General features: G+C 43.1%; 1 protein-coding gene across 3 annotated transcripts in view; it reads right to left on the reverse strand.

Moving 5' to 3' along the window:
• The window catches only part of LOC134338490 (coronin-1C-like), a 181,357-nt gene that overhangs the window by 15,738 nt on the left and 147,000 nt on the right, over nucleotides 1-18,619 (reverse strand). For all 3 annotated transcript variants that reach the window (XM_063034336.1, XM_063034339.1, XM_063034337.1), the window contains 4 exons: nucleotides 14,725-14,854; nucleotides 7,605-7,783; nucleotides 4,677-4,793; nucleotides 94-195 (listed from right to left, as the gene is read on the reverse strand). In XM_063034336.1, the coding sequence (XP_062890406.1) occupies nucleotides 94-195; nucleotides 4,677-4,793; nucleotides 7,605-7,783; nucleotides 14,725-14,854 (528 nt within the window). The remainder of the gene's footprint in view (nucleotides 1-93; nucleotides 196-4,676; nucleotides 4,794-7,604; nucleotides 7,784-14,724; nucleotides 14,855-18,619) is intronic.

An 18,619-nucleotide genomic window follows, 5' to 3' on the forward strand; every position in this document is an offset into this window, starting at 1 on the left:
ACTTTATCTGAGCAGACACACAGATGCTTGGGAATATGCTTGAATATTACGTTTCAATGTTAATTTTGCTTCAGGATGCTTGGGATATCTTACCTTTCCACACAAGTAAACAAGGTTTGTATCTGCATCATAGAAAGGTAGGAGCACGCCATTGCTCGTGTCCATTTCATGCTGGGCGATGCTTTCAGCACTTTTCTGGAAGAAACGTTCAGAATCAGTAAAAGCTGTGGAAACAAGCGAAAAAAATTGCTAAAAATGTATTGTCCTCTCCTCCCACCTCAATAACGTTAAGCAACAAGGGAGCTGTGGTTCAAATCCCCAAATTACCAAAGCAGCCAGAGATGTGCTCCAGGGGCTGCAAACCAAAGCATAGTTTGTAAACTCACAATTTTAGTAAGTTATGAACTGGCCCCATGATAGCACATAGCAAAAAGGCCAATCTATGGTATCTTTTGAACATCTTCATTCATTCCAGGGAAAGAACAATTTCCAAATTTAAGTGCTTTAAGAAATGCTTCCTAGTATCAAAATAGCTCTATGACAATGGTTCCGAGCCTTTTATATGCCATGGAACCTTACCATTAACTGAGGGGCGCACAGACCCCAGATTGGGAACCCTCCCTCCCCCCCATTAGAAGATACAGTAAAGGAAACCATGTGTGGCATTAGTAATCTGGTACCTGATTAATCTTCCAGACATACAAGTTTAAATCTCACCATGGCAAGTGGAAGATTTAAACTTAGTTGATTTAAGTGTGGAATAACAAGGCAAACCAGGAAGCTAGCAGGATTGCCACAAGAACCTGTTGGTTCAGTTGCCCCCCGCCCCCCACGTGACTCCAGAGCAGAAACAGCAAGGGTGACTTTCAAATGCCTTCTGAAATGATGCACAAGCCATTCAGTTGTGTGGGGGGGGGGGGAACAGAAGTGAGCAAACAATGGATAAAAGTGCCGACGGCTGCCAAAACAAAAGCACGTTTATGTCACAGTTCATTTAAAAAAAACATTTCAGACAGAATAAAATTATATTCTGAAGCAGAGGTAACAGAAAATATGACTGACAAATCGACTGACTTATACATTACGCTGAATGAAAAGGACCCACTCCTTGAAGCCATTGGATGAAACACTATAAGTAGCCAGTTTAAAAGTTATGTAGTGTATAAGTTTGTAAAAATCATTTGGAGTGCATCAAAGCAGGGGTTCCCGACCTGGGGGCCACAGACCACTTGGCTGATGATAAGGCTCAGTGACATTAAAAGGTTAGGAACCTCCGAGTTAAAGGCTTTACAGACCTGCATAAATCCTGCAATTCAATAAATATTTTAGGCAGATTAGTGTCACATAGTGGACAGACAAAATGTACAGGACACTTTAAAAAAAAAATCTTGCACATTAGAATGGGGAAGATTACAGAGCCATGTGGGACAATGGAATTCAACCCTAGAATGAGCCACAGAGACAGAGTTATGGCAATGGCCAAAATTAGCCGGATTGGTGATTGAAATGGATTATGGAGGAACAGGCTGGGTAAGGGTGCTTAGGTCATGCCATCTGTGGAGAATGTGGCAACATCCAATGGAGTTTGTTTCCATGGTGCAAAATATATTCAAAATATAATTTTCTAAAGCAATCCTGGCACTAATAATGGCAATTTAGCTCAAATTCACAAACCAATGCATCAGCACTTCTGTATATACACACAAGGCAAGAAATAGAGGCTCTGACCATCATTTTCCAATCCTCTATAACCACAGGCATGATGCCAAATGACTAATGCAGTGATACTGTTTCTAACTTGATTGAGAAATCAGTTACAAGCCAAATCACCAGCTAATATGGGTGGTGGGAAAATTAATGGGCAAAATCTGGAATAAAAAATCATTTAGGGAATATAGTCAGCAGTGGTTTAAGGAGAAGTGCTGTAATAAAAACTCTGTCAGAGATATACAGCATAACAACAGGCCCTTCGGCCCAACTTGTCTGTGCTGAACAAGTTTCATATCCAAGTACTCCCATGCCTGTGTTTGGCCCATAGATCTCTACACCAGAGGTTCCCAGCCCTTTTTATGTCATGGAGCCCTATCATTAATCGACCCCATGTTGGGAACCCCTGCTCTAAACCTTTCTTGTCCATGTAAATGTCTCAAATCTTGCGATTAACTTTGATTTTACTTTGTTTAATAGGTTGATGAGAGAAGAACATTTTATATTGTTTTTGTGTAAAAGTCCAGTCAAAATAATCAGAGACCTCACCCACAACAGATATTCTCTTCTTCCCCCCAACCCCCACCATCGTGTGGCAGATACAAAAGCTTGAAAGTATGTACCAGCAGTCTCAAGCACGGCTTCTGTCCTGCTGTTATAAAAACTTTTCAATGGTACTCTGGTAAAGATGGACTCTTGACCCCACCATCTACCTTGTTATGACCTTGCACCTTATTGTCTGTTTGCACTGCACTCTCTCCAACTGCATCACTTTAGCCTACAATATTATTGTTTTGTACCAACCTGTGGTCTGTTGAGGTGGAAGGATCTGTACAGACAGTGTGTAAGAGAAATTTTCCACTGTAGCTCGGTAAATGAGAATACTCAACCAATTTACCACTGTAAATTTACCAAGTAAACCAGAAGCATCTCCAAAAGACAGATAAAGATTAGCTTTAACTGTCACATGCACATTGAAACACCCAGTGAAATGCATCACTTGTGTCAATGTCCAACACAGTCCAAGGAGTGCGGACAACCCCACGTGTCGCCATGCTTCCAGTGCCAATACACCATAGCCACACTTCACTAACCACAACTTGCACGCCTTCGGAAAAAGAGTCAGGAAACCAGAGCACCAGGAGGAAACCCACGAGGTCATGGGGAGAACATTCAAACTCATTTCAGGCAGTGTTGGGAATTGAATCCCGATACTTCAGTCGCTGACAGTGGATCATGGAAGAACGGGATGGAGGGGAACCAGATGAAGGTGATGGGCAAGTGAGGAGAAGGGGTGACAGGGGAACCAGAACAGGGAGTGGAAAAAAGAGACAGGGGTAATCATTGTTGGAAGTTAGAGAAATCAATGTTCATGCCACCAAGTTACCCAGATGGGATAGGAGATGTTGCACCTGCAACCTGAGTGTGGCCTTATTGTGCTATAGAGATTGAGTTACAAGTCTGTCAATTTACTCACTGAAGCACATAAAAGAAGGAACTTTATATTTAACAGCTGCAAAACAATGGTCTTGGTCCAGCTTGATCATGTTCCGCCAGCTCCCTTCACCCCATGAGATGCTGGAAAAAGGCCGGCCATTTTCTGTATCTCAGACACCACTTCTCAAGGAGGACAAATCCTGACAACAAATTTCACCATTACTGTCAGTTTTGTTAACTATCTGAGCAAACAAATGCTTTAAGATGAGATCCTCAAAACACAGAGCTCAAGCTATCTACTATCTACACAAAGCACCTAAAAGCACTGGACGGTTATCAGTAATGGGAGATGCTAACACTCCACAACGTAAAATCCACAAAATTCCCTTACAGATAAGCAAACATCAACATCCTCTCCTTGGCTCATATTGCCAGCATTGTTGCCTAACCATTAATGATCTCTGACGGGAAACTCATTATTCACAAGCCTGTCACCAGGTTCCCGAAAGAGACGTTCTACTCCAAGGTCGGGCTGGCAAAAATAGATAATGTTCTTAAAACAGCTTTGGACCAGGACCAAAACTTAGAAACATTTAGGATGGCAGCGAGCGCCTCAAGTCCGCTCAGCAGCAGCACAGAAGCCCAGCATAAACAGGAAGGGTGCATCACTTCCCAAACAACACACACCTGTCTCCTGATACAACTCCTGCTCCAAGCCCCACACTGGCCACATCAGAACTGGAGTGGAGACCACTTCACTTTGACTCTTGAGGGACTATTGGAGGAGACAGAAAATCTAACCCTGGCCACTAGAGGTCCCAACAGTGTTCTGCTGCAGGAAGCAGAGCACAATCATTAACAGATCATATTTCACTAATATCTGATTCACAACTCTAGTTGTTTATCGGGAATGAAAGGGTTAACATGATGGCTCTGGGCCGGTACTTAGTGGAGTTTAGAAGAAGGGAGGTGCTGTGGAAAGAGATCTCACTGAAGCATATCGAATACTGAAAGACCTAGATAGAGTTGATGAGGAGAGGATGTTCCCTACAGTGGGGGCGGGGTCTAGGACCGGCAGGCACAGCCTCAGAATAACAGGACGTCCCTTTAGAACAGAGATCAGGATGAACTTCTTTAGTCAGAAGGTGGTGAATCTGTGGATTTTATTGCCACAAACGACTGTGGAGGACAAGACATTGTATGCACTTTGAGCGGAGGTTGATAGGTTCCTGATTAGTGAGGGTATCCATCCATCAGAGAGAAGTCAGAAGAAGGTGGTTGAGAGCACTGATGGTATGGTGGAACTAACTCGATGGGCCGAATGGGCTAATTCTGCTCCTATCGTATGGTCTCCTGGAGTATCCTAACTAAAGAGCCTCTAACTAAAGCAATTTTCACAGTACTGATAACTGAGAAGCTGAAATATACATCTGTTTATTATTTTATTCCAAAAACAAAAGATAGCAGAGAAAAGGCAGACTTTGCTGAAGCAGTGCATGAGGAACAGTTAAACACTGAATGTCTATACTCACTACATTCCACAGTGCCAGCTGCCGCTCGCTCATACGACTGAAACCAGTGGTGAAGATGTTGCCGTTCGCCAAGAATACTGCTCTCATAGGCCGTGCTCCTTCATGGGCTTTGAATTCCTAGAGTTGTACGCAGAAAGAAGAATTTACAAACACACGATCCTTCATTTTAATAGCAAATAAAAACAAAGAACTCCTTGTCACAAGATACACATTGTAGTCCACATCAATTCCTTCATTTACTTCTGTGGCCGCATCAAGTTTCCCCATCAACACCAGCACACCATGTATTGTACTGCTACTGCAGGGGTAAAAATAACAAGTTTCATGACTTACGAGAGTGATGATAAACCCGATTCTGATATGGGTCTCTACTGTAGACTGAGAGTGGGAAGCAGGCAGGGAGAGGGGAATCATGGTTGGGAAAAGGGGAAGGGAGTGGGAACCATCACACAGACCCTCTGTAATGATTAATAAACCAACTGTTTGGAATGACCTTGCCTGGCGTCTGCATTCACATCACTGCCCCGTCCCTGGCACTCCTTCTCTGCCACATGTCACTACCCTCCCGCGGCACTCCACCCTCGCCATTCCCAACAGCCTTTGCTCCCGCCAGATTGACAAACTCATTCTCTGCTCCATGTTGACAGAAACAGTAATGTGCAAAAGTCTTAGACACCCTGGATATATAAATTGTGCCCAAGACTTTTTGCACAATGTTGTATATACACTTACCTCCTGGATTGGAATAGAGTAAACATGATTTCTAAGTCTATGATGCCCTGAGTATTGATGCTGATGTTTATGGTTAGGAGAAACCATGGCTACATTGACACTGATAAATTACTAAGACAGGTAAAACAATGAATACGAGGAAGACTATCACAGCTCGCAGCGGGATCCGGACTAGCTGGAAAAGTGGGCTCAAAAATGGCAGATAGAATTTAATGCAGACAAGTGTAAGGTGTTGCATTTGGTAGGACCACCCAGGATAGGTTTTTACAGTGAACAGCAGAGCACTGAGGGCTGTGGTAGAACAAAGGGATCTGGGCATCCAGGTACACAATTCATTGGAGGTAAATAATTCATTGAAAGGTAGATAGGGTCGTAAAGAAAGCTTTTGGCACATTGGCCTTTATAATCCAAAGTATTGAGTACAGGAGATGGGATGTTAAGTTGAAGTTGCATAAGACATTGGTGAGGCCTAATTTGGAGCATTGTGTACAATTTTGGTCACCTACCTATAGGAAAGATGTAAATAAGGTTGAAAGAGTACAGAGAAAATTTACAAAGGTGTTGCTGGGGCTGGAGGACCTGAGTTATAGGAAAAGACTGAATAGGTAAGGAATGTATTCCTTGGAACATAGAAGACTGAGAGGAGATTTGACAGAGGTAAGCAAAATTATGAGGGGTATAGATAGGGTAAATATGAGTATGTGTTTTCCACTGAGGTTGGGAGGGACTACAACTAGACGTCATGGGTTAAGGGTGAAAGGTGGAATATTTAAGGGGAAACATGAGAGGAAACCTTTTCACTCAGAGGGTCTTGAGCGTGTGGAATGAGCTGCCAGCACAAGTATAGGGAGGCTATGGTGATGGTGCGGGGCGATGGGAGTGGGCAGTTTAAATGGTTTTACATGGACTAGACGGGCCAATGGGCCCAAATTCTGTGCTGTACTTTTCTATGACTCTAATGGTAGATGGAATTTAATCATGTAAAATGTGAAATAATGTACTTTGTGTGGACTAACAAGGTTGATTTTGCATGGAAGTACTAAGGAACACAATGACGCTGGTTCTCTTTTCAAGGAAATCAGAAGGAACAGCACTTGGAGAAAAGGTGGTGAAGGCAATTATGCGTCAATATGGATCAGGACTGGAGTAAAAAAAAAAATGAGGAGTCACTTTCTTACTCTGACTCATCTTTTTTCCCCGTCCTGATGAAGGGTCTTGGCTCAAAACGTCGACTGTTTACACTTTTCCACAGATGCTGCCTGGCCTGCTGAGTTCCTCCGGGAGAGGAGGAGGGGAGAGGAGGAGGGGAGAGGAGGAGGGGAGAGGAGGAGGGGAGAGGAGGAGGGGAGAGGAGGAGGGGAGAGGGGTTCTGCTGTCACTATAATTAGGCCACAGCTGGAGAACTGCATGAAGTTTTGGTCACAACATTGTAAGGATATGATTTCACCTGTGGCTGCAGAGGAGATTTACCCGTGTTGCTGGGAACGTAGAATTTTAATTGTGAAAGACCAGAAAGGCAGTCGGCAGAGATGGGGTGAACCTGACTAAGATTACCAAATTATTTTGTGTAGACAGTGAGAAACCTTTTGCTTTGAAAAGATTGGAAAGGAATAATGGACTTAGAGGTGATTTAAGGAATATTTTTTCAGCCAGAGGGTGATTAGAATCTAGAACCCCCTCCCGAGTGTGTTAGTGGACGCAGGTACTATTTATTTAGTTGGAAAATTGAAAATCCACAACTCGAAAAATGAGAGCAGCAAAGACAGATACTTGATAGCAGGCATGGACACAGTGGGTCAAAAGATTTACTTTACTGCTGTTTGTGAATTTAGTAATTTCCAAACACACTACCATACGTTCTCTTTTCAGCTTCAGCGTATTAAAATTAAGCCTCTTTCATGGGTCAGGCTTAATCAATGCTAAAGATTTGTAACTCTCATTCATATCAGTGATAATAAACAGCAATGGGCTTAGCTCTGAGCCCCAGGAAATACCAGAAGTTGCAGGCATCTAGTCCAGAAAATAACCATCTATCACCACCCTCTGCTTCCTTCCATCAAGTCAACTGTGTATCTACTTAGCTAGCTCTCCCTGGATCCCATGCGATCTAACTTTCCATAGCAGCCTACAATGTGGAACCTCATCTATGGACCTATAGAAATGGTCTTTTCCTGACGAGAATATTAAAGCACTCACAGCAATAACTTCCTCTTTCCGGGGATCAATCACCCTTAAATTCTTGTCTTTGCATGCAGTGCAGATGAGACTGCCGTCACGGTTCCATGATGTGCTGTAGATCATATCCGGGTGCATATCCAGCGTTATCACGGGTTCAGCTGTTCCCACGTTCCAGATGAAGATGATATTGTCCAATCCTACATATGATAAAATTAACATGAGGTATTCACCTTCAGGCTATTCCAACGTACATTTACAACAAATACACAAGCAAGCATTAGGTATCTAGGCTGCCAGCTGCCTAGCCCTGTAACCCGTGCATTAGATTGATAACAGCTCCTCAACATAGGAGATTGGCACAGAAAGGAAAATTGGATCAGCCATGATGAAATGGCGGAGCAGACTCGATGGGCCAAATGGCCTAATTCTCCTCCTGTATCTCATGGTCTTACCTGGTTAAAGAAGCATGAAAACCCCCAAGATGTGGGCATCTTTATATCATACTGGCTTCCTAGTTCCTTCCCAAACGCTGGCATTATCAGAATGCAAATGCTCTTTTCTTAGTTTAGTACCGTATGAAATAAATTCAGTTTTGTTATGCGCTCGATGGCCACTTTATTAGGTACAAATAAAGTGCCAACTGAGTGCATGTTCCTGGTCTTCTGCTGCTGCAGCCCATCCACTTCAAGGTCCAATGCACTGTGTGTTCAGAGATGCTCTTCTTCACACCACCGTTGTAACACATGGCTATTTGAGTTACTGTTGCCTTCCTGTCAGTTTGAACCAGTCTGGCCACTCACCTCTGACCTCTCTCATTAACAAGGCGCTTTCACCCACAGAACTGCCACTCACCAGGTTTTTTTTTGTGTTTCCGGCACCATTCCCTGTAAGCTCTAGCGACTGCTGTGCATGAAAATCCCAGGAGATCAGCAGTCCCTGAGATACTCAAACCTCCCACCCCCTCACCTGGCACCAAAGTCATCACGTTTCTCCCCCATTTTGAAGTTTGGTCTGAACAACAACTGAACCTCTTCTTCAAAGCACATTTATTATCGAAGTATGTACGCGTCATATAACCTCGAAGTTCATCTCCCCATAGGCAGCCACAAAACAAAAAGAAACTTTAAAAGAAAAGACCAACAAACACCCAATGCACAGAGAGAGAAAGAGAAAAAACACATCGTTCAAACAATGAAGGCGAGCAAGCAGCGTTCGGAATGAAGTGAGTCCATGGACACAGGGCCTGGAGCACCCACAGCCTCAGTTCATCACACAGCAGAGACTCTTCTCATAATCCTTCCAATCATGTTTAATTGTGTTTGGCAGACCAACACGAAGATGCATTACCGCCAACTCTCGAGCATCATTCAAGCACACTAAACACTTTACCTTCCAGAAAGTATACCACCACCGTCCCATTCACATCTGTGTCACAACTCCACAACTCCACATAGGACTACTAACATTAAAATACCCACATTATATAACCCTATTTTTCCACTGCCACCCACACTTTCCAATACACCAGGCGTTAACCTTTCACAACGGTTATAAACCCTTTGGGGTGCACAGTAGTATAGCGGTTAGTGCGACACTATTGCAGCATGGGCATCGGAGTTTGGGGTTCAATTCCCACGTCATCTGTAAGAAGTCTGTACGCCCACCCCATGGAATGTATGAGATTCCTCCGGGTGCTCCAGTTTCCTCCCACAGTCCAGAGATGTACTCGTTAATAGGTCATTGTAAATGGTCCCATGATTAGGTTAGGGTTAAATCGAGGGTTGCTGGCTGGTGTGACTAAAACAGCCGCAAATCAATATACAAGTAAATAAATAGATATTACCTGTACTAGTTCCCCCCAAATTTCAACCACGAGTGACCCATAAACAGCTCCAACTTCTAAAACTCTATGAGCTATCCAATTTTAAAAAATATAGTCACTCCTTCTTCACTGCCCATTTTCGATCACATCTTATATCAACATAACCTTGCATCTTAAAACTGAATCAAGATTTCAATCAGGTTTCCTGTACACATACATCAGGTTTATTTGGTAACTCTTCCACAAATTTCTTAAATTCTTGATCATCAGCTAACAAACTTGTAGCATTCCACTGCAAGATTAAAAACACACTAACAACCCTGCTTTGAAGTCTGAATATTATCTGACCTCCATGTAAAGCATCATTAGTAACTTCTAGAGTTGTCTTTTAACTCTAGATGTTTTTCTGCAGCTTTTAATTATTTTTTTCCAGCCTTTTAGTTTGTGCTGTACAATTTACCACAATCTGCCATGAAAGAAACACATTTCAGTTCATCAACAATCAATGACTCCCTTGTTATAAAATCATGCACTTTACACACTGACTTTAATCTGTGTTTTGAATATGAATAGGACCCACTGACACTGTCTTCTGTACTTTCTGATAAGACTCTGCACATGATAGGCCTATTTCCACCCGAACACACCGCAATTCCACAGCCTTCTTATGTACAGGACACCCTGCAGAAGCTCCACAACCACTACGTTTTGGCCTCATGCCTTCTCACAATTACCATCATGTTCTCCACCACACCATTTATTACCCTTACACACAGCTGCTTCACAACTAACTTCTGGCACTGATAATATCTGAAAGGGGCAGCACATGGGACTTAAACCATGCAACTCATAACCTTACAGCTGTTGGAAAAGATTCTTAGAGAGCGGATCTCTGGGCATTTAGAGAATGATGGTCTGATCAGGGACAGTCAGCATGGCTTTGTGAAGGGCAGATCGTGTCTAACAAGCCTGATAGAGTTCTTTCAGGAGGTGACCAGGCATATAGACAAGGGTAGTGCAGTGGATGTGATCTACATGGATTTTAGTAAGGCATTTGACAAGGTTCCACACGGTAGGCTTATTCAGAAAGTCAGAAGGCATGGGATCCAGGGAAGTTCGGCCAGGTGGATTCAGAATTGGCTTGCCTGCAGAAAGCAGAGGGTCATGGTGGAGGGAGTACATTCGGATTGGAGGGTTGTGACCAGTGGTGTCCCACAAGGATCGGTTCTGGGACCTCTACTGTTCGTGATTTTTATTAATGACCTGGATGTGGGGATAGAAGGGTAGGTTGGCAAGTTTGCAGACGACACAAAGGTTGGTGGTGTTGTGGATAGTGTAGAGGATTGTCGAAGATTGCATGGACATTGATAGGATGCAGAAGTGGGCTGAGAAGTGGCAGATGGAGTTCAACCCGGAGAAGTGTGAGGTGGTACACTTTGGAAGGACAAACTCCAAGGCAGAGTACAAAGTAAATAGCAGGATACTTGGTAGTGTGGAGGAGCAGAGGGATCTGGGGGTACATGTCCACAGATCCCTGAAAGTTGCCTCACAGGTAGATAGGGTAGTTAAGCTTATGGGGTGTAGGCTTTCATAAGCCAAGGGATAGAGTTTAAGAGTCGCGAGGTAATGATGCAGCTCTATAAAACTCTGGTTAGGCCACACTTGGAGTACTGTGTCCAGTTCTGGTTGCCTCACTATAGGAAGGATGTGGAAGCATTGGAAAGGGTACAGAGGAGATTTACCAGCATGCTGCCTGGTTTAGAGAGTATGCATTATGATCAGAGATTAAGTGAGCTAGGGCTTTACTCTCTGGGGAGGAGCAGGATGAGAGGAAACATGATAGAGGTGTACAAGATAATAAGAGGAATAGATAGAGTGGATAGCCAGCACCTCTTCCCCAGGGCACCACTGCTCAATACAAGAGGACATGGCTTTAAGGTAAGGGGTGGAAAGTTCAAGGGGGATATTAGAGGAAGGTTTTTTTACTCAGAGAGTGGTTGGTGCATGGAAAGCACTGCCTGAGTCAGTGGTGGAGGCAGATACACTAGTCAAATTTAAGAAACTACTAGACAGATATATGGAGGAATTTAAGGTGGGGGGGGGTTATATGGGAGGCAGGGTTTAAGGGTCGGCACAACATTGTGGGCTGAAGGGCCTGTACTGTGCTGTGCTGTATTGTTCTATATTCTATCATATGAGGAAAGTTTGATGGCTCTGGGCCTGTCCTCGCTGGAATTTAGAAGGATGAAGGGGAAATCACATTGGAACCTTTATATCTGCCTCCACCATCACTGGCAGTGCATTCCACGCACCCACCACTTTGTGAAAAAATTACACCCGACATCCCCTCTATACCTGCTTCTAAGCGCCTTAAAACTATGCCCCCTCAAGTTAGTCATTTCAGCCCTGGGAGAAAGCCTTTGGTTTTCACATGATCAATGCCTCTCATCATCTTATACACCTCTGTCAGGTCACCTCTCATCCTCCGTCGCTCCAAGGAGAAAAGGTCAAGTTCACTCAACCTGTTTTCATAAGGCACTGCCTCATAAGACTACTCTCACTATACTATGCACTAATAGATGAGGAATGAACAAATAAGGACAGTGAGAGAGAGAGTCTACCTCACCCAAAAGCCTGATGAGCCAAAGCCACTCTAAAGACTGGCACACTCAAAAGAACAGCCACGCAAAGAATGGCCACTCTGTTTGCTCTTGAATTATTCATATTGGCCCTTTCTAATGAATCCTTCAACTCAGAAAAACTGCCACAAAACTCTGCCTTCAAAACATTGATCGCCGTCCTGATTAAAAAGTAGCTCTTTTCATGCACCCCTGGTGTGGATTGCCCAACTGAAAAAAATAACTGGCTCAAAACTCTGCTTTTCAAATTTTGAACGTGGACCTGACTAAAAGGTCGCTCTTTTTACGCACAAAGTGGGTATTAGAGATATTTAGCACATCCTTGCATCATCTCCTTTGTCATCTTCTTCCTGCGACAGAGTCAGTCTGGGTGTGAGGCATACGGATGAAAATGAAGGCAGTGATCCAGTGTAATCTAGTCCTGGGAAGATGGCCTGAGTGAGGACCACTAAGATGACCAGTGCTGCTTGCTTCAGCTTCCGATGAATTTGGAGGATTATATGAAGACAACATTGATGGCATCTTTCAAGTGCCCAATGTAGGGAGTCCACGTCTCAAAACCATACAGAAAGTCAGAGATTACTAGCTCCAGTGCACCGTATACTTTGCGCAGTCTGAGATTCTGTTATGGTTATTATCCCATAGGTTCGCTCAATATTCCCACTGGAAGATGAATCTCAGGGTTGTATATGGAGACATATGTACTTTGATTAAAAAAATACTTTGAATTTTGAGATCCTGATATTCAGACACATTTTTTCCATCATCGGCTAACGGCTGTGCAGAAGAAAATGGTGAATTTCATGCTTCAGTGTTTGCCTGCATGGAGGCAAGAGGAGTTACTTGTGTTTTGCACAGCAGTTTTGTGCCATTGTGTTCATTTGTCCAGTAACCTTTATTCAGAGGCTGAGTCACATTCACCCCCAGCTGAGGGCAATGACCTTGAGCGTATCACACAAATCAGCCTTGATCAGACCACCTCACCAGTGCAGACCAGGGGCCTAATCTGGTCTGACTCAGATGGCAAAACAATGCAGCATTTATAGAGAAGCAAGCGGGATACGAGATTAAGTTGTTGTTTAGAGCCACAGCTTTCACATGTCAACAGAAAACTGCAATGATTTTTTTTCAAAAAAGCTTTTGTTCACCTTTTCTTAGACATCATCGTTATGTGACTTGTCTTAAGACATGGGCGATTATGCTCTTTGACCATGCCTGCTTTTGGCAAATTTTTCTACAGAAGTGATTTCCCAATGCCTTCTCCTGGGCGGTGTCTTTACAAGACGGGTGACTCCAGTCGTAATCAATACTCTTCAGAGACTGACTGCCTGGTGTCGGTGGTCGCATAACCAGGGCTTGTGAAATGCACCAGCTGCTCATATGACCATCCAAATTGCAATATGCCTTTCAACATAGTTTGTGTTAACTACAAACCGGTATACCCTGCACTTTTAATGTTTACAGAAATAAAACACTCGATAGCACTAGAATTAGCTGACATTAAGCAAAATACAGTGGATTCCAGTTAGAAGCAAGAGAAAATCTGCAGGTGCAGGAAATTCAAGCATTTTTCTCCAGTTCTGCTGAAGGGTCTCGGCCTGAGACATCGACTGTACTCTTCTCCATAGATGCTGCCTGGCCTGCTGAGCTCCTCCAAAATTTTGTGTGGAGTCCGGTTAACTGGGACACATCGGGACCAGTACATTTTGGCCCAATTAAGTGGCTGTCTCAATTGGCCTAAGTTTTATGGGAAAAGGTTTTTAAAAAAGTGCAAACTACTGTATAACTAAGTAACAAATTATGTATTTAAATGAAGTACAGAATTTATCATAACACAACCAACACTACTACAGTCCAATAAAACTGTGTATTAGTTCCTAATAATTATCGGAGGAATTAAGTGTACGCTGTCGTGTTCTTTTGATTGACTGTAAATGAACAAAGTTAGTGCAGATCCCTAGAACAGCTAATGGACTGCCATCATACAATACTTTTGATGATTGTATCCTCCAAATCTTCATTTGCATTGTAACATTCAAGATGATTGTCCATACTTTCAAATTCTTCAGAGTTCCCAGCTTGTTGAAGCAGTGGCAGAGTTTCATTTCATTTTCACTCCCGGCTGTTCGTGGCATCTGCAAGCCTGAATGCTTGAAACCGTAGTCAGCAAAATAGTTCGGAACTGTCTCACTACTTATTTCTTGCCAACTATCAGTGACAAAAATCACTGCTTTTTGAACACAAGCACACACAACTGATGCTGTAAGCGTGGTGTAGTGTCTAACAGACATGCGTTCATGCGGCTGGTGCTAGTTTGAAGCTGTTCAGCAGCAGTCTCCTGTCCAAATTAAGCAGCATAGTGTCCCAAATAACTGAAGGGAGTCCCGGCAATTTTCTCGATTAGTTGTTTTTTCTTTAAGAGTTGACCCAAATAAGTGACTGCCCTGATTAATGGCCCAATTAACTGGAATCCACAGTATTATTAAAACAACTTCACTTACAGTTATAATTCGCTAAGTAGTTCCGTGGTGGGAATAGGGTGGTTAAGGCAGCTGGAATGGATGTTTCTACTAAGATTCTGAAAACAAGGCAAGGCCCAGTACCCTGCACGCATTTCACCCGCACAATTACTACCTCTAGCCCCATGTTAGCATCCCAGAGCAAATTGTGATCTCACCTGCACTAAGGAGAACATTGCGTGCTGTTGGATGCCAAGATACAATACCAACTCTCTTGGAGTGTCCTTCCAAAGTTACAGCAGGTTCAGTGATGGAGGCTGTCAGTCCATTCTCTGGGATCTGCCAAATCTATCCACAAGAAACAAACTATATTATTAAATTGGTTCACAAAAAAAGTTAGTACATCTTCAAGGTATACTACTCACATTCATTAATTCTGAGCAAGCTTACCAACCAGGGAAAACTTATTGAGTTGCATCTTCTCTTTCTGCCACTAGGGGCAGCACCAGCAGGTGTAAGCATGAAGATTGGGTATTGCAAAACAGGTTTCCTACGCTTTCCTCTGCTGTCACCAAATTATGCAAGGAATGTTAGATAACTTGTTAAATTATCTAAATACTAGACCTACACTGACACAAATAAAACACGTGCAAATCCAATTGGATTGAGTTAGATACATCCGTGCAGAAGCTTAAATCACTGCAGAAGGTACAAGAAAAAAAAATTGCAGGAATAGTAATAGTTTGAGATAAGAAAAAATATAACTGAATAGGTTAGATCCAGTTTTCCAGTAAAGGCTACAAGATTTTCCAAATTCTGAAGGTGCTTTAAAGTAAATGCAAGAAGCAGAAAAGGTGCCCAAACCATGCTGGCATATTACATGCATAGGCCAATGATAGGTTTTAGCTCAGTGGGTTAAATAGCCAACAAGTGCACTGCTCTGCCTGGAATGATGCCTCTTGATAATGAGTTGAACTGAAGTTATGCAAACAAAAAGCATTCAGAACACTCCAGATTTGTGCCCTGTGGAGGGTTTGGGAGCTACAAGCTGAGCCATTTACCGTGGACCAGCTCCAACAGGCACTGCACTCCTGTGGCTCTCCTGTTCAGGTTCTGGTCAGCGACGGGCTCCAGGATGTTGGACGTGATGACAGTGAATCCTAAACTACGGTGGGTAGGCTCTCTCACAATGGAGACCACTTTTATTTGCCAGATAGTGACAAAGCAAACATTAGTTCTCACCTATTATCCCAGTGCTGATGCATGCAGACATTGACGACGTATTACAGGCTGCAGTACAGAGAGAAGTGAAGGTTGCCCAGACATGCACACTAGGAAGACCTTTGGCCCCTTCACAACTTCTTTATTATTAAGATCATTTTTGATCTGATACTGTACATCCCCCTCACTCCCCTGCTTGTCTCCAATCCATCAGTTTCTGCAAACCTTTGAGATCCCCAAGACTCACTACTTTAAAACATCATAAAATAGCCAAGTTATTTTATTTTTAGAAATGACTCCTCTGTCAAGGTTTCTTCATTAGAGCAAATGTCCCTTCTGCCTCCATCCTGCCAACACCCTTCATGACCTTTCAATCAAATTCCCTATCGCAGTTCTCAACACCAGCAGGTGCAAGTTTAAACTTGCTAACTTTCCACACACCCCCAAGTGTGAGCTGCTAACTCACACAGAGCAGGTATCAGTTTAGCAAACCTTTCCTGGACCATTTCCAATGTACTGTCATCTTCATTAACGGCAACAACACACAAAATGCTGGAGGAACTCAGCAGGTCAGGCAGCGCGAACCAGAAGTGAATTAACAGTTGACGCTTTGGGTCGAGACCCTTCTTCAGGACTGTAACAACAATCCTGCAGGTAGAACAGAAGTGGTCTCACCGGTGCCCAATACAACTGAAGTACATCAATTCTATTTCTGTATTCAGCTCCCCTTAACAAACAGGAGCTTTCCTATTTGTAATATTAGCATACTGCCCTTTAGCAAACTATGGACACTATATGAATGTGACCCTATATTGATATGCTTAAGAACACCAAGATGTTTGCAGCCCATCACTATTTAGTTGATGTTTTTCTTATTTCTCCCTTTACCCACTCATTTAACCTATCTTAACCCTTTGTGGCCTCTTTGCTCTCTCCATAACCTACTACCCTTTTTTGTCATCAGCAGAATTAGCAACTGCTTTGACTAGGGTATACTGGACAATTTCCAAATCTATGAGCAATACAAAACTAGAAGCCATTGTGAATGGTGAGAAGAGTATTAGACTTTAATGAATATAGACTAGATAATGGAATGAGCATATTGCAAATGAAATTTAATGCTGAGAAGTGTTAAACCTTGGAAGGAAGAAGGTAGCAAGGTAATATAATTGAAGGAACGATGACAGATGGAGGAATACACATGCAAGTGGAAGTGGCGTGCCAGGTTGAAAAGTTTAATAAAAGCACACAGCACCACATGCTTTATAAACAGAGATATAGAGTACAAAAGTAAGAAAGTCGGGAACTGTTAAGCACCCAACTGCGAGTCAGGCTTCAGGAAAGATGCAGGTGCTATATATAGAGCAAATACAAAAGTGAATTACTAAAATAATTTCATGAATGAAGGACTAGTAGATAATACTTGAAAAACTGGTGGCGTTCTCCTGGGAACAGAGGATGCCCACAATGCTTTCAAAAGTGTTTGTATGGACAGGAATTGAAGTGTGAAATAAAGATTACAAGTGACTGGCAAAAGAACTAAGAGCAAATCTTCTGTCTCATTTTACGGCTAGTATTTCAAAAGCACTGGCAAAGGCAGCAATAAAGAGACAGAGATTGGCTTTATTTGTCACAGGTACATCGGAGCATACAGTGAAATGCATCTTTTACATCAAATCAAATCCGTGAGACTGCGCTGGGCAGCCCACAAGTGTTGCTACACTTCCGGCACCAACAGAGCGCATCCACAATTCATTAACCGTAACCATATGCCTTTGGAACACGAGAGGAAACCGGTACCAATACAACTGTAGCAGCCAGTGAGATAGGAACAGGCTGGTGCAATGAGCAGAGAACTGACATTGCTGCTATCTCACAGCCACTGTGACACAGGTTCAATCCTGGCCGCCGCTGCTCTACATTGAATTGATATGTTCACTCTGTATCTGGATGGGTTTTTCCCAAGCACTCCAGGTTCCTGCCACCTCAACAACACACTACGCTAGATAGGTTACTGCAGCTTACCAACAGTAGGTGAGTGGCAAGAGACTGAGGACAGAGTCGATTGCCACATGAGAGAAGATAAAAAGTGAATTAAGTTGGGTAATGGGTTATAGATTTATGCCAAGAATTGCCATAGACCTGATAGACTGAATACTGTTATAGGGAAAAACTGGAGAGGAAGCAGAAAAGAAAATTTGCAAGGCGAGTGGAGAAGGAGTCAGACTGAGCGGATTACTCTTGAAGATGGGCTCCTTTCATTATAACACCATTCTGCAACCATTTATGGACTCATCGTCATTAATGTGCATTGTTGTATGATGTGAGCAATCATGCTCTCATAACCATTTTTCTACAGAAATGGTTTGCCATTGCCTTCTTCTGGGAAGTGGCTTTACATGACGGGTGACCCCAGCCATTATCAATACTCTTTAGAGGTTGTCTGCCTGGCATCAGTGGTGGCATAACCAGGACTTTTGGTACGCATCAGCTTCTCCCATGGCTTCAGGTGCCCCTGATCAGGCAGCGGGGTTCTAAGCAGGTGCTACACTTTGCTCAAGGGTGACCTGCAGCCAAGCGGAAGGAAGGAGCGTCTTACACCTCCTTCGGTAGAGATGCGTCTCTACCCAGTCACCATCTTACGGACCAGATGACCCACAAGAACGTGCAATCTAATGAAGAATATTGGACATATTTCTTCAAAATTGCACTGCTTGCTCTTCTCTTTGTAAAAAAACAACACCACAGAAGTAGCAAAGATTAAGAGCATACATGCTAATTGTATTATTCACTCAAAATAATTCCTCTGCCTCTTGAAAATGATCAGGTTAATCCCTGATGCGAAACAGAGCACCTCTCCCTCAGTTTGCCTCATGCATTGAAGCCTGGTCA

This window comes from Mobula hypostoma, chromosome 27, assembly GCF_963921235.1.
Source record: "Mobula hypostoma chromosome 27, sMobHyp1.1, whole genome shotgun sequence".
Taxonomy (NCBI): Eukaryota; Metazoa; Chordata; class Chondrichthyes; order Myliobatiformes; family Myliobatidae; genus Mobula; species Mobula hypostoma.